A 15339-nucleotide genomic window follows, 5' to 3' on the forward strand; every position below is an offset into this window, starting at 1 on the left:
CGGGGATCGGGTGCAGAGTACTGCGCATAGCACCCAGAAGCGCATCTAGTTTGCAGTGCATGGTGCCGGGGATCCGGTGCAGATTACTGCGCATAGCAACCCAAAACACGTGTAGATTGTGATGGTTAGTTCCAGGGAGGAGTCTAGATCACGGTGCATGTCACCCTGGGGCACAGCTACGCTGCTGTGCCTCGTGCCATGAGGTGGATTTCCATTGCTTTGACTCCTATCGTGGGACTGATTACTTCGCTGTGTTTAATTGCATGCAATTCGTCTACACTGCTGTGCCTAGAACCTAGCACAGATGTAAGTTGCTCTTCTGTGAAACAAAAAACATCCTGACATAATTTGCATTCCCCGTTCTCCATGCGATGTCAAAGGACCCGCTCTACATTGTCACGCACAGACTCTGTATGTGAACGTTCACTGTGGTTGTATTTTTTCCTTTGCAGGGGTGGTTCCAAACGATGGCCAGTTCCCTATTGCAGTTGGTCCTCGCATTGAGTACATGTGCACAGGACCCATGTGTCGTTACGCGGAAGACCTGGACCCTTGGCTCAGGGTTATGGCGGGAACTGGGATCAACAAGTGAGTGATCCGTACTGATGCGCTGTCTGTGCGGTGCTTCCTGTTCGTGAGGAACGCACAGTTATACTCGGAGCAATGCTTTTCTGATCCGCTGAGGGTCTGGTATGTATGGCTCTGTCCCGCCCCTTTGTAGTGTATCCACGCAGTGGACTCAGAGGCGGTGTTCTGGCTTCAGTCTGGACAATTCAAAAAGGGGGGCTGTTAGATATTGGAGAAATGTGGTGCTCAAAGACCCAGTTGGCACATATTAAATTGCATGAATATCAATAAAGCGGTGAAAACACCCTCATCCCTTAACCTGAAAAACCATATTAATCAGACAAATTTACAAACATAGAGGCACACGCTAAAGTTAATAGGTACAAATCTTTCGTTTGTAGTTTATAGTCCATATAGAAATATCTTGATCATGTAAAGATGAAACATCAAAGTCCAAAGTGCATTGTCATGGAGAGAATATGGTTCGGACATAGATCCCGAAATATCGATTGGGGCGAGTATGGGAATAGAGCAATCTCATTTCGAAAGGGAGGACTGAAGGGGTTCTGTTAAATAATAGAACGTCGGACTTGAAGTGGTTAATTTTATATCCGCCGATGTCTGTAAATTCTTGGATCTTGGCAAACGCGTTTGAAATATTTTGTTCCTCGGAGGCCAAGTATAATATCATATTGTTTTATTTTTGCTGCATCCTTTGTTGGGGCCCTATTTCACACATCTTCCGTTAGAGCTGTAGGCAAAGGCACAATAAATAAAGCAAAGCAGCTGGGTGACATTGGGGACTCTTAACTTGGGCCTCTCTTCATTGTCACACGCCTGGCCATTTGCGAATCAATTAAAATGTTGGCGTCAATACAAATTTGTTAGTAGATGGACCAGTTTCTGGGGAAGCCCAAATTGTATTATTATGGCAAACAAAACCTCCCATTGTACTAAATCGAAGGCCCTTTCCTCGTCCAACATAATAATGGCTGCCTTTATACTATTTGCTGAATAACAATCAATGGCCTGTACCAAGAACATTGGTGTTAGAAGTCAATCTTGTAGGTAAAAAAACACTTTCATCTGCATGGACCAGGGTCAGTGCTAGTGGAGCCAATCTGTATGTGATAATTCTGGTGTAAAGTTTGTAATCGATGTTCATATAGACTAATGGGATGATATGAGCCTGGGTTTTTGGGAGGCTTCTGCTCTTGGAGGAAACTAACACCTTTTGCTTCAGAGAATGAACCTGGTAGATTACAACCATCCAAGATATTGTAAAAAATGAGTCACTAAAAATTTGTACTGAGTTTTGAAGGTCTTCCCCTTGCTCTGTTTTCTGGGGGGTCCCTCTGTGCCACTTTGTGGCAGTTCTTCTGCCAGTGGGGTGCGTAATACAGGACAAGCGCTGGACTGCTGAAGGAGCGTGCTGCCATATTAGGTTGTATTTAAAATAAGGAGTTGAGTGAGCGCGTGGTCATTACCCCGTTTCCTGGCTAGTGTGTGCACCTACAGCAGCAGCATGACCGGCACCCTCAAACCTGAAAAGATATCGACTGCAGTTTTCCTGAAGAAATCCAATGCAAATGAAATGTTCATGGAGAAGTTGTCCAGAAACGTCTGAGGTGTATTGAGAAATTAGAAGGATTGCACAACGACTGTGACACGAAGCCCCCTCCTTGCTTGAACAGTCTTGCTGCTTTTATTCCTCAGGTTAAAGCTCGATGAAGAGGTGGAAATGAGGGGCATCAAGTTCTACTCTATGGAGCACGACGGGGGCTCCATCTTTGTGTCTCCTGTGGACCAGGAGCTCCGTGAAACACAGAGGAGGGTAAGTCTGATATCTGGCTCAGAGGGTGATTGCTAGGCCAGCAGTGCCCCCTGCTGGTGCCGGCAGAGACTGCTTGTAATGTGACACACAGTGTGGTTTGTAAAGATGAGGGCCCTGTAGACTCTGAGGCACGAGCCGAGGTCTCACCGGTGGAGGAGGCCTTACAAGCTCCTGGGTTCAGGCAGTAGAGGAGGGGAATGCCCAGGATGACATTTGTGAAATTGAAGGATCTGTAGACTGAATGGGGTAAGTTTTAGACCCAGGGGGCCCCTGCAGATCTCATGGGGGGTGGCGATTAGCCCCATAGTGTCCCTCACCATGAATAAATTCATGCAGACCCTGTTGGTGGATCTATGGATTAGGTGATTGCTGTCCCTACACATTCCTAGAATGATTAGTCCTGTGGTGTTTCTACGTTCCTACAGACTCTAAGGATTTATCCCGTTGTGACCCTAACTTAGACTAAGTCCCCGCAGTCTACCGGGATGTGGAAGGATTGGCCCAGTGGTGTCTGTAATCCAGATTACATTTATGAAGATGCCTGGTGAGGACTATGGATTACTTGAGTGGTAAATGCAGACTCTGATTGTGGGAATATAGATTATCCCTGTGGTGTCCCCCTGATGTCTCTAGAGATTCCAGTGATAGGAGGGATTTAGCCTATGCAGTCCTCAAAGAAATGTTCATGCTGACTCCCCGGGGGTGGGGTTTAGGGGCGTTAGTTTCATGGCTTTGCACTGTAATTGACTTACTCTTTCTTGCAGGGAAAGGGGTTCTTTTAGTCTGCACCCTCTTTCCTGATAATTGTGTACCTTAAAGTTTCAATAGAGGGGGCTTCTCTACCTGCAGAGTGGATGCTCCCTGTGTTTAGGAGGGTTTTCTTATGGAACAGCATAGCACACCTGCAGTGTGCATCTAGGGGAGGAGGCAGAGGAAGATGGGAAGGGACTGAGGCATGCAATGTTGGATGCTCAGGTGTACTCCAGACAACAGTTACCAGCACCTCGCATAAACCGCCGCCTGGGTTCTTGTGAATAGTAGGAACTCTATAGGTAATGTCTGTGCGTCTGCTTCATCTTTCCCAGGTGGTGGATTATTTGCAGACGGACCTCGGTGTGGAGGTGCAGAATGTGGAAATCAAGAAGATGAGATACTCCTTTCAGATCTGGTCTGCCCTGATGTCCTCCAAGGGCGCCGACGGCCAGGTGCGTGCATTGCCTCATTTCAGAGAGAGATCACATGTGGCAGGGAGGCCACTGGCAACAACCTGCGTATTTGTAACTTTGTAACTTAGTGTCAAGTGTGGTTTTCTGAAGGCAGATAGTATGCAGTAGAATTCCATGTACGCCAGAACTATCACTGTGTAGATCTGTCTTATGCAGGCCTCTGGAATAAATCCTCTGGACGTTCACCGTGTGGGCAAAGGCTGGCATGGTGTCTAACTCTCACGCTTTATGTAGAAGATAGGGGTGGGTCATGTATGCTGTTGTGACTTCTGGGTTTAGGCTGGCTTTCTGTTGATTTTTAAGGCTCGCCTGTTAGGGCAGTGTGTTGATTGGTCGCTAGGAGATCGTACAGTCATGGCTGACATTGTGTGGGTTCAGTTGTGTGGCACCAGATAATCTCTCGTTATGAGTAGAGATCGGAGTTCATTGGACACCCCCAGACTTTGTGCAGGCAACTCTGTTGTGTTGCCTAGGTAAATTCTGACAGTGTGCCCCCTTCTTACATGGGCTCTGTGCCTCCAGACAAACAGTTGAAATGTCAGCATTGAAAAAGCATGGTGCTGTCCTGGTACCTGATGTACACATGAGAGACACTGCACTTAATCACTGCCTGGCAAGTGGCTCTCTGTGGACTCTGTCCTATGTGGGATTTCTGAACTAATATTTATAGATGTGGGGAACCTCTACATGGGTTTAATGAAGCCCCCTCATTAACCTCCGCCCAACACGGCTGCTCTATTTACAAAGAGCCAGGAGGATTCTCCCACTCCAGCGTATTCAGAATATGGATGATCGCACAGTTCTGCTTATACAGCCATGACACCCCCGCAGAAACACGCCAACGGGGAGGCGTAGACTGGTGTGAGATGCGCACACTTCAGGGGGCAGCGTGCTCCTGCGCTACAGTTTGCATTCTAGCTACCCACACAAACAATAGCACACTACACAAACCCGTGGTATGGACCATTGTGGACCTGTACAAGACCGCAGAACCTCCACCGGGTATTCAGACTTAGTAAGTTATAGAATTCACGCAGCTACGAAAGATAAATTAAAAATGATAGCCAAACGTAAGTACAAGAAACATTGGAATGACTGATAGGAAGGAATTCTGCTTCCTTTTCAAATGTCAGCCTAATGTGGAGTTTATTGCCAACTATTGTTCCTTTTATATTGAACACTTTAAACCTTTATCGGGCACAGTTCTTTATGTTTATTTGTCTTCTATCCAGGAATTAAGTCAACCGCGTGCTGACACTACAGCCGCGCACACATCGTGGTTACAGAGGTGTGCTGAGGCTTTGCATGCTCACATTGTTTATACTGACCTGATTGTAGTTTCATAATCCACATGGAAAGCAACATAGAGTACCTGTGGTTGTGCGGACTCCATATTCCAATGTATCCATCGATTGTAGGGAAGCGTACACGCATCGCGTGGATGGTCCATAACATTGAAAGTTACTGTAGTAACTTCTATAGCTCTGGTCTCCAACTTTCACCTCTAAAGGAGATTCTAACGTGTGACAATATCTAGTCTGTGGCATGTTTTGGTGGTGGTGATGTTTCTGTTGTTATTTGAGCTTCATTATTCCAATATATTACGATGTGTTGTGGTGCAGCATTCTGAAATTACTGGTTCGATGGCATCTGTCGCTGTAGATACACATGGTATGCATGAGCTCGCCATCTGGTGTTGGGTCGGAGTGTTACAAGTTGTTTTTCTTCGAAGAAGTGTTTTCGAGTCACGGGACCGAGTGACTCCACCTTCTGTGCTCATTGCGCATGGGCGTCGACTCCATCTTCGATTGTTTTCTTTCCGCCATCGGGTTCGGACGTGTTCCTGTCGCTCCGAGTTTCGGAACGGAAAGTTAGCTGAAGACGGAAGATTTTCGACGGTATCGTTGCGATCCGGTTAGAGATAGACACATACGACGACGCGTTCAACATCGAAGCGCCTCGGTGCCCTTCGGGGTAGATTTCGGCACCCCGTCGGGGCCTAGTCGGCCCGACCGCGTGGAGGACAACGCCGATGGATCGGACCCCGTTTCGATTCTGCCCCGAATGCCACAACAAATATCCTTATACGGACCTACACTCGGTCTGTAATCTGTGCCTGTCACCCGAGCACAGCGAAGAATCCTGTGAGGCCTGTCGGGCGTTCCGGTCCCGAAAAACTCTGCGCGACCGTCGAGCGAGAAGACTCCAGATGGCGTCCACGCCAAAAGAGCGTCCACAGTTCGAGACAGAAGAGGAACAGGAGGAATCCTTTTCCATCCAGGATTCAGACTCCGACGAGCTACACTCTACAAGAACTGTGAGTAAGACGTCGAGATCAAACCTTAAAAAAGGAAAGAAGGCCCAGGGGACGCCACTGCCAACTGGCCATGGCTCCACCCAAATTCTCGGTGACCAACAATCGGCACCGAAAAAGGCCCATTCAGTGTCGAGATCGTCCGACTTCGGTCGAGACACCGGCACGCAGCCTCCTCGGGACCGAGAGAGTGCTAAACAGAAGCATCGACACCGAGAGTTCGGTGTCGACACCGATCGACGCCGAGACAGTGGCGCCGAAGACCATAGAGGCCAAGAATTTTCGGCACAGAAAAAGAGGAAGGTTACCTCGGAGCCGAAAAAACAATCGACAGGGCTTTCGGAGCCGAAAAAAGCGACATCAGACCCTGTTTCTGGCTCCTATACCGAAGAGCATTCTATGTCTTCTCAAATGAAGAAACATAGATTTGAACAAGAACTGCAATCCACTGACGTGGATCACACGCAAAAGCGTATCTTTATTCAGCAGGGGACTGGGAAGATCAGTACCCTCCCACCTGTCAAACGAAAGAGAACGCTTCAGTTTACTCCTCAGCAACAAACAACACAAAAGGTAACACCTCCTCCCTCGCCTCCACCTGTAACTCCGGCTTCGCCAACTTACACCCCGTCACATTCGCCAGCTCACACCGCCATGAGCCACGACGACCAAGATCAGGATGCGTGGGACTTGTACGACGCACCAGTGTCTGATAACAGCCCAGACACATACCCAACTAGGCCATCACCACCGGAAGACAGCACAGCCTACTCGCAAGTGGTGGCTAGAGCAGCTCTATTCCATAATGTGGAACTACACTCGGAACAAGTAGAGGATGATTTTTTATTTAACACCCTCTCCTCAACCCACAGCTCCTACCAAAGCCTGCCGATGCTCCCAGGCATGCTACGCCATGCAAAGGACATTTTCAAGGAGCCAGTTAAAAGTAGGGCAGTGACGCCTAGGGTGGACAAAAAGTATAAGGCGCCTCCTACGGACCCTGTCTTCATCACCTCTCAGCTGCCACCAGACTCTGTGGTGGTAGGGGCTGCCAGAAAACGGGCAAACTCACACACTTCTGGGGATGCACCTCCCCCAGATAAAGAAAGTAGGAAGTTCGATGCAGCCGGGAAGAGGGTTGCTGTCCAAGCAGCAAACCAGTGGCGCATCGCAAATTCACAAGCGCTGCTAGCGCGATACGACAGAGCCCACTGGGATGAGATGCAGCATCTCATTGAACATCTCCCAAAAGATCTGCAAAAAAGAGCAAAACAGGTTGTTGAGGAGGGTCAAAACATTTCCAACAATCAAATACGCTCCTCCATGGATGCAGCAGACACGGCCGCAAGAACCATTAATACGTCGGTTACCATCCGTAGGCACGCATGGCTCAGAACGTCTGGATTCAAGCCAGAAATTCAGCAGGCAGTGCTTAACATGCCAGTAAACGAGAAACTTCTGTTCGGTCCGGAGGTCGACACAGCTATAGAAAAGCTCAAGAAGGACACTGACACTGCCAAGGCCATGGGCGCACTCTACTCCCCGCAGAGCAGAGGATCTTATAACACCTTCCGCAAAACACCTTTTAGAGGAGGGTTTCGGGGTCAGGCCACACAAGCTAGCACCTCACAGTCCGCACCGCCCACCTACCAGGGACAGTACAGGGGAGGTTTTCGGGGCCAGTATAGAGGGGGGCAATTTCCTAGGAATAGAGGAAGATTTCAAAGCCCCAAAACCACTACCAACAAGCAGTGACTCACACGTCACTCACCCCTCCCACACAACACCAGTGGGGGGGAGGATACATCAATATTACGAAGCATGGGACAAAATAACTACAGATACATGGGTCCTAGCAATTATCCAACATGGTTATTGCATAGAATTCATGCAATTCCCTCCAGACATACCACCAAAATCACAAAATTTATCAAAATACCATTCACAACTTCTAGAGATAGAAGTTCAAGCACTACTGCAAAAAAATGCAATAGAATTAGTACCAAGCACACAAATAAACACAGGAGTTTATTCACTGTACTTCTTGATACCAAAAAAGGACGAAACACTGAGACCAATTCTAGACCTCAGGGTAGTAAACACATTCATCAAATCAGACCACTTTCACATGGTCACACTACAAGAAGTGTTACCATTGATCAGAAAACACGACTACATGACAACCCTAGACCTCAAGGACGCATATTTCCATATACCAATCCATCAATCACACAGGAAATATCTAAGGTTTGTATTCAAAGGAATACATTACCAATTCAAAGTATTGCCTTTTGGTTTAACAACCGCTCCAAGAGTATTCACAAAGTGCCTAGCAGTAGTCGCTGCACACATCAGAAGGCAGCAAATACATGTGTTCCCGTATCTAGACGACTGGCTAATCAAAACCAGTTCGCTCACACAATGCTCAAACCACACAAATCAAGTCATACAAACCCTCTACAATCTAGGGTTCACCGTCAACTTTGCAAAATCAAACATTCTGCCAAGCAAAGTACAGCAATATCTAGGAGCCATAATAGACACGACAAAAGGAGTAGCAACGCCAACTCCACAAAGGATCCACAATTTCAACAGGGTCATTCAACACATGTCTCCAAACCAAACAATACAAGCAAGAACAATACTACAGCTCCTAGGCATGATGTCCTCATGCATAGCCATTGTCCCAAACGCAAGACTGCACATGAGGCCCTTACAACAGTGCCTAGCCTCACAGTGGTCTCAAGCACAGGGTCACCTTCTAGATCTGGTGTTGCTAGACCGCCAAACTTACCTATCGCTTCTATGGTGGAACAGTATAAATTTAAACATAGGGCGGCCTTTCCAAGACCCAGTGCCACAGTACGTAATAACAACAGATGCTTCCATGACAGGGTGGGGAGCACATCTCAATCAACACAACATAAGAGGACAATGGAACATACATCAAACAAAACTGCATATAAATCATCTAGAATTATTAGCAGTTTTTCAAGCACTAAAAGCTTTCCAACCAATCATAACCCACAAATACATCCTTGTCAAAACAGACAACATGACAACGATGTATTATCTAAACAAACAAGGAGGAACACATTCAACGCAGTTAAGCTTGTTAGCTCAAAAAATATGGAAGTGGGCAATCCACCATCAAATTGGTCTAATAGCACAGTTTATTCCGGGGATCCAGAATCAGCTGGCAGACAATCTCTCTCGAGATCACCAGCAAGTCCACGAATGGGAAATCCACCCACAAATTCTGAACACCTACTTCACACTCTGGGGAACACCACAAATAGACTTATTTGCAACAAAAGAGAACGCAAAATGCCAAAACTTCGCGTCCAGATACCCACACAAGCAATCCCAAGGCAATGCCCTATGGATGAACTGGTCAGGAATATTTGCTTACGCTTTTCCTCCTCTCCCTCTCCTTCCTTACCTAGTAAACAAATTGAGTCAAAACAAACTCAAACTCATTTTAATAGCACCAACGTGGGCAAGACAACCCTGGTACACAACACTGCTAGATCTGTCTGTAGTACCACACATCAAACTGCCCAACAAACCAGATCTGTTAACGCAACACAACCAACAGATCAGACACCCGGACCCAGCATCGCTGAATCTAGCAATCTGGCTCCTGAAATCCTAGAATTCGGACACTTACAACTTAGCCAAGAGTGTATGGAAGTCATAAAGCAGGCCAGAAGGCCATCCACTAGACACTGCTACGCAAGTAAGTGGAAAAGATTTGTTTGGTACTGCCATCATAATCAGATACAACCACTAGAGGCAACTCCAAAACATATAGTAAATTACTTGCTCCATTTACAAAAAGCAAAGCTAGCCTTCTCTTCTATTAAAATACACCTTGCAGCAATATCTGCATACCTGCAAACTACATATTCAACTTCCTTGTATAGGATACCAGTTATCAAAGCATTCATAGAAGGGCTTAAAAGAATTATACCACCAAGAACACCACCTGTTCCTTCATGGAACCTAAACGTGGTTCTAACAAGACTCATGGGCCCACCTTTCGAACCCATGCACTCTTGCGGAATACAATTCCTCACCTGGAAAGTTGCCTTTCTCATCGCCATTACATCTCTAAGAAGAGTAAGTGAAATTCAAGCGTTCACAACACAAGAACCTTTTATACAAATACATAAAAATAAGGTCGTCCTACGACCTAATCCAAAATTTTTACCAAAAGTTATTTCTCCATTCCATCTAAATCAAACGGTAGAACTACCAGTATTCTTCCCACAGCCAGATTCTGTGGCTGAAAGAGCACTACATACATTAGATGTCAAAAGAGCATTAATGTACTACATTGACAGAACGAAGAACATCAGAAAAACTAAACAGCTATTTATTGCATTCCAAAAACCTCATGCAGGTAACCCAATATCAAAACAAGGTATAGCCAGATGGATAGTTAAATGCATCCAAATCTGCTACCTTAAAGCAAAAAGACAACTGCCCATTACTCCCAGGGCACATTCAACAAGGAAAAAAGGTGCTTCAATGGCCTTTTTAGGAAACATCCCAATGCAAGAAATTTGTAAGGCAGCCACTTGGTCTACGCCTCACACATTCACCAAACACTACTGTATAGATGTGCTATCCGCACAACAAGCTACAGTAGGTCAAGCTGTATTAAGAACTCTATTTCAGACAACTTCTACTCCTACAGGCTAAACCACCGCTTATGGGGAACTAACTGCTTACTAGTCTATGCATACCATGTGTATCTACAGCGACAGATGCCATCGAACTGAAAATGTCACTTACCCAGTGTACATCTGTTCGTGGCATCAGTCGCTGAGATTCACATGGACCCACCCACCTCCCCGGAAGCCTGTAGCAGTTCAGAAGTTACCTTCAATTTTGTACATTTGTATATATATTACTTAATCCTTTAATAGGTACATACTTACATTTTTCATTGCGCGGGCACTATTACTATAGTACAACTCCTACCTCACCCTCTGCGGGGAAAACAATCGAAGATGGAGTCGACGCCCATGCGCAATGAGCACAGAAGGTGGAGTCACTCGGTCCCGTGACTCGAAAACACTTCTTCGAAGAAAAACAACTTGTAACACTCCGACCCAACACCAGATGGCGAGCTCATGCATACCATGTGAATCTCAGCGACTGATGCCACGAACAGATGTACACTGGGTAAGTGACATTTTCATTTTGTTGTGTTTTGTCCTGTTATGGTTTAATTGTGTTGGTGTGTTGTGCACTTTAGATATCTCAACATGCCCATACAAATGCAGCACCGGCAAGCAACGTTTACCAACAGGTAACATGGCAAAATAGCACTGATCCAGTACTTCACCTTTCTATGACATTAGTCACTCCAAAACTATGGGCAGTAACTCTCTTAAAATAGCAATTTCAGTGCCGTGTACAGGGTCCTGGCCTTGGGACCTGGATGTTCTGCCCGCTACTTGTGCCAAAGAAGAACGGAGGCCTTCATCTCACCTTAGATCTTTGCCATCTCAGCGCCTTTCTGCGCAAGGACAAAGTTAAGATGCTCTTGCTAGCCCAGGACCTGTCTGCTCTGGACCCCGGAAACTGGTTGTAGCATTGGACTATCTGTGGTTCACAGTGGGCCAGAGCATTTTTAGTTAGTGGCGGTCCATTTTGACCTAGTCAGTGCCCCTCGGATGGTCTTGAAAGTGATGGTGGTGGTTGTACCACAGCTTTAGAAGTTGGAGTTTCCAGTCTTTCCCCTTAACTTGATGATTGCCTGTTTGAAGGCACTCTCGCCCCTGGGCGTCGTAGACCACCAAACACACCAAGGGTGATGCGGGAATGCTTGCAATAAGTCTAACCACTGCTGATCACTCAGGTTAGCATTCTAGCTCGTCATTCTTTTCCCACCTTCACACCTCAGGTTGCATTACTGTATGCAAATCATCCTTGGTCCTGCTCCAATAGGAACAGTGCAGCCCAAATTGCCAGAGCAGATCCTTCCTGAAGCAGAACACAAGCAGCCCAAGAACAGTTTTGTCCTTACTGGGGCTTGTCAGTCAGGTATAGGTTGGTTCCAGTGGCACGTTGAGCCAGGGACCCATGTCTGGGCATTTCCTCAACCACTTAGGACGTTACATCAAACACACGAAAGGAGATGGGAGGAATGCTTGCAATAAGTCAATCGCCCAGTGTAACATTCAACCCACTGTTCTTTTGCCCACCACGCCACCTCAGATTAGACCCATCCATATGCAAATCAGCCTTGATCCTGCTCAAACAGGACCAGTCCAGACTGAATTGTCAGGCCAGATCTTCCATGAACTGGAACACAACTTCCCCCTAACTGCGAGATCACAACCCACCAGAGACTCAAAAGGCAGCTTAAAAACTAGTCAGGGGCCATCCTGTAACATCATGTTCGATGGCATCTGTCGCTGTAGATACGCATGTTTTGCAATAGCTCGCCATCTGGTGTTGGGCCGGAGTGTTACAAGTTGTTTTTCTTCGAAGAAGTCTTTCGAGTCACGGGACCGAGTGACTCCTCCTTTTGTCTCCATTGCGCATGGGCGTCGACTCCATCTTCGATTGTTTTTTTTCCGCCATCGGGTTCGGACGTGTTCCTGTCGCTCCGAGTTTCGGAACGGAAAATTAGCTAATTTCGGAAGATTTTCGTCGGTATTGTTGCGTTCGGGATCGGCGTACTTAGATTCCACACCGCATCGAAGATCGAAGAGCTCCGGTGCCCTTCGGGGTAGTTTTTCGATCCCCCGTCGGGGCCTGGTCGGCCCGACCGCGTGCTGAAGAACGCCGATGGAACGGACCCCGTTCCGTTTCTGCCCCAAATGCCACAATAAATACCCCTATACAGACCAACACTTGGTCTGTAACCTGTGCCTGTCACCTGAGCACAGTGAAGACACCTGTGAGGCCTGTCGTGCGTTCCGGTCCCGAAAGACACTCCGAGACCGTCGAGCCAGAAGACTTCAGATGGCGTCCGCGCCGACAGCCCACCGAGAGTTCGAGGAGCAGGAAGAGGAAGGTACCTTCTCGATCCAAGAATCGGACTCCGAAGGATTCGACGATACACAAACCGTGAGTAAGACGTCGAAAACCACACAGAGAAACATTTACAAGGCCCAGGGGACGCCACTGCCATCCGGCCATGGCTCCACCCATAAATTCGGTGACCGACCGTCGGCACCGAAAAAGGCCCAAACAGCGCCGAGGTCGTCCGACTCCGGTCGAGACACCGGCACGCAGCCTTCTCGGAACCGAGAAAGTGCTGGAGACAAGCCTCGACACCGAGATGCCGGTGTGGACACGGCTCGACGCCGAGACAGCGGCACCGAAGAAGATCGACGCCGAGAGGTTTCGGCCCCGAAAAAGAAAAAAGTCACCTCGGAGCCGAAAAAACACGCAGACAGGGTTTCGATGCCGAAACAAACTGCAAGCGACCCAGCTTCAGGCTCTTATACAGAAGAGCACTCGCTAACCTCCCAGATGCAAAAGCATAGGTTTGAGGAAGAGCTACAAGCAACTGATGTGGACCATAAGCAAAAGCGTATCTTCATAGAGCAGGGGACAGGAAAAATAAGCACCCTTCCCCCCATTAGGAGAAAGAGAAGGTTGGAGTTCCAGACTGAACAGACACCACAACCAAAAGTGGTGAAAAGAGTTACCCCACCACCCTCTCCTCCGCCCGTGATTAACGTCTCACCAGCACGAACTCCATCACACTCCCCAGCTCACACCACCATAAGCCAGGGTGACCAAGATCAAGACGCATGGGACCTATACGACACCCCAGTGTCAGATAACAGTCCGGAGGCATACCCTACGAAGCCATCTCCACCAGAGGACAGCACCGCGTATTCTCAAGTGGTGGCTAGAGCAGCACAATTTCACAACGTAAGCCTCCACTCAGAACAGGTTGAGGATGATTTTTTATTCAACACACTCTCCTCCACCCACAGCTCATACCAAAGCCTGCCTATGCTCCCTGGTATGCTCCGGCACACAAAAGAAATCTTTAAGGAGCCGGTCAAAAGTAGGGCAATCACACCAAGGGTGGAAAAAAAGTATAAGGCGCCTCCTACAGACCCGGTTTTCATCACTACACAGCTGCCACCAGACTCTGTCGTTGTAGGAGCAGCTAGGAAAAGGGCCAACTCTCACACATCTGGAGATGCACCACCCCCAGATAAAGAAAGCCACAAGTTCGATGCAGCTGGTAAAAGAGTCGCAGCACAAGCTGCAAACCAGTGGCGCATCGCGAACTCCCAGGCACTACTTGCGCGCTATGACAGAGCCCACTGGGACGAGATGCAACATCTCATTGAACATCTGCCCAAGGACTTACAAAATAGGGCAAAACAAGTGGTTGAGGAGGGACAGACCATTTCCAACAACCAGATCCGCTCCTCCATGGACGCTGCAGATACAGCTGCACGGACAATTAATACATCTGTAACTATCAGAAGGCATGCAGGGCTCCGAACGTCTGGATTTAAACCAGAGATTCAACAAGCAGTTCTCAATATGCCTTTTAATGAAAAAGAACTGTTCGGTCCAGAAGTGGACACAGCGATTGAGAAACTCAAAAAAGATACGGACACTGCCAAAGCCATGGGCGCACTCTACTCCCCGCAGAGCAGAGGGAATTACAGCACATTCCGTAAAACACCCTTTAGAGGGGGGTTTCGGGGTCAGGCCACACAAGCCAGCACCTCACAAGCAACACCGTCCAGTTACCAGGGACAGTATAGAGGAGGTTTTCGGGGACAATATAGAGGAGGGCAATTCCCTAGAAATAGAGGAAGATTTCAGAGCCCCAAAACCCCTACTACTAAACAGTGACTCACATGTCACTCACCCCCTCCACACAACACCAGTGGGGGGAAGAATAAGTCATTATTACAAAGCATGGGAGGAGATCACTACAGACACTTGGGTTCTAGCAATTATCCAACATGGTTATTGCATAGAATTTCAACAATTCCCTCCAAACATACCACCGAGAGCACAAAATTTGACAACACACCATTCCAATCTCCTGGAGATAGAAGTGCAGGCACTATTGCAAAAGAATGCAATCGAATTAGTGCCAAACACACAAATAAACACAGGAGTTTACTCACTGTACTTTCTGATACCAAAAAAGGACAAAACGCTGAGACCAATCCTAGACCTCAGAGTAGTGAACACTTTCATCAAATCAGACCACTTTCACATGGTCACACTACAAGAAGTATTGCCATTGCTAAAACTACACGACTACATGGCAACTTTAGACCTCAAGGATGCTTATTTCCATATACCAATACACCCATCGCACAGGAAATACCTAAGGTTTGTATTCAAAGGAATACATTACCAATTCAAGGTACTGCCTTTCGGATTAA

At 47.3% G+C, this 15339-nt stretch overlaps 1 protein-coding gene across 2 annotated transcripts in view; it reads left to right on the forward strand.

Moving 5' to 3' along the window:
- The window catches only part of FAAH2 (fatty acid amide hydrolase 2), a 134733-nt gene that overhangs the window by 69790 nt on the left and 49604 nt on the right, over positions 1 to 15339 (forward strand). For both annotated transcript variants that reach the window (XM_069212158.1, XM_069212159.1), the window contains 3 exons: positions 453 to 588; positions 2284 to 2401; positions 3487 to 3606. In XM_069212158.1, the coding sequence (XP_069068259.1) occupies positions 453 to 588; positions 2284 to 2401; positions 3487 to 3606 (374 nt within the window). The remainder of the gene's footprint in view (positions 1 to 452; positions 589 to 2283; positions 2402 to 3486; positions 3607 to 15339) is intronic.

Source organism: Pleurodeles waltl, chromosome 10, assembly GCF_031143425.1.
Source record: "Pleurodeles waltl isolate 20211129_DDA chromosome 10, aPleWal1.hap1.20221129, whole genome shotgun sequence".
In the NCBI taxonomy this organism is placed as follows: domain Eukaryota; kingdom Metazoa; phylum Chordata; class Amphibia; order Caudata; family Salamandridae; genus Pleurodeles; species Pleurodeles waltl.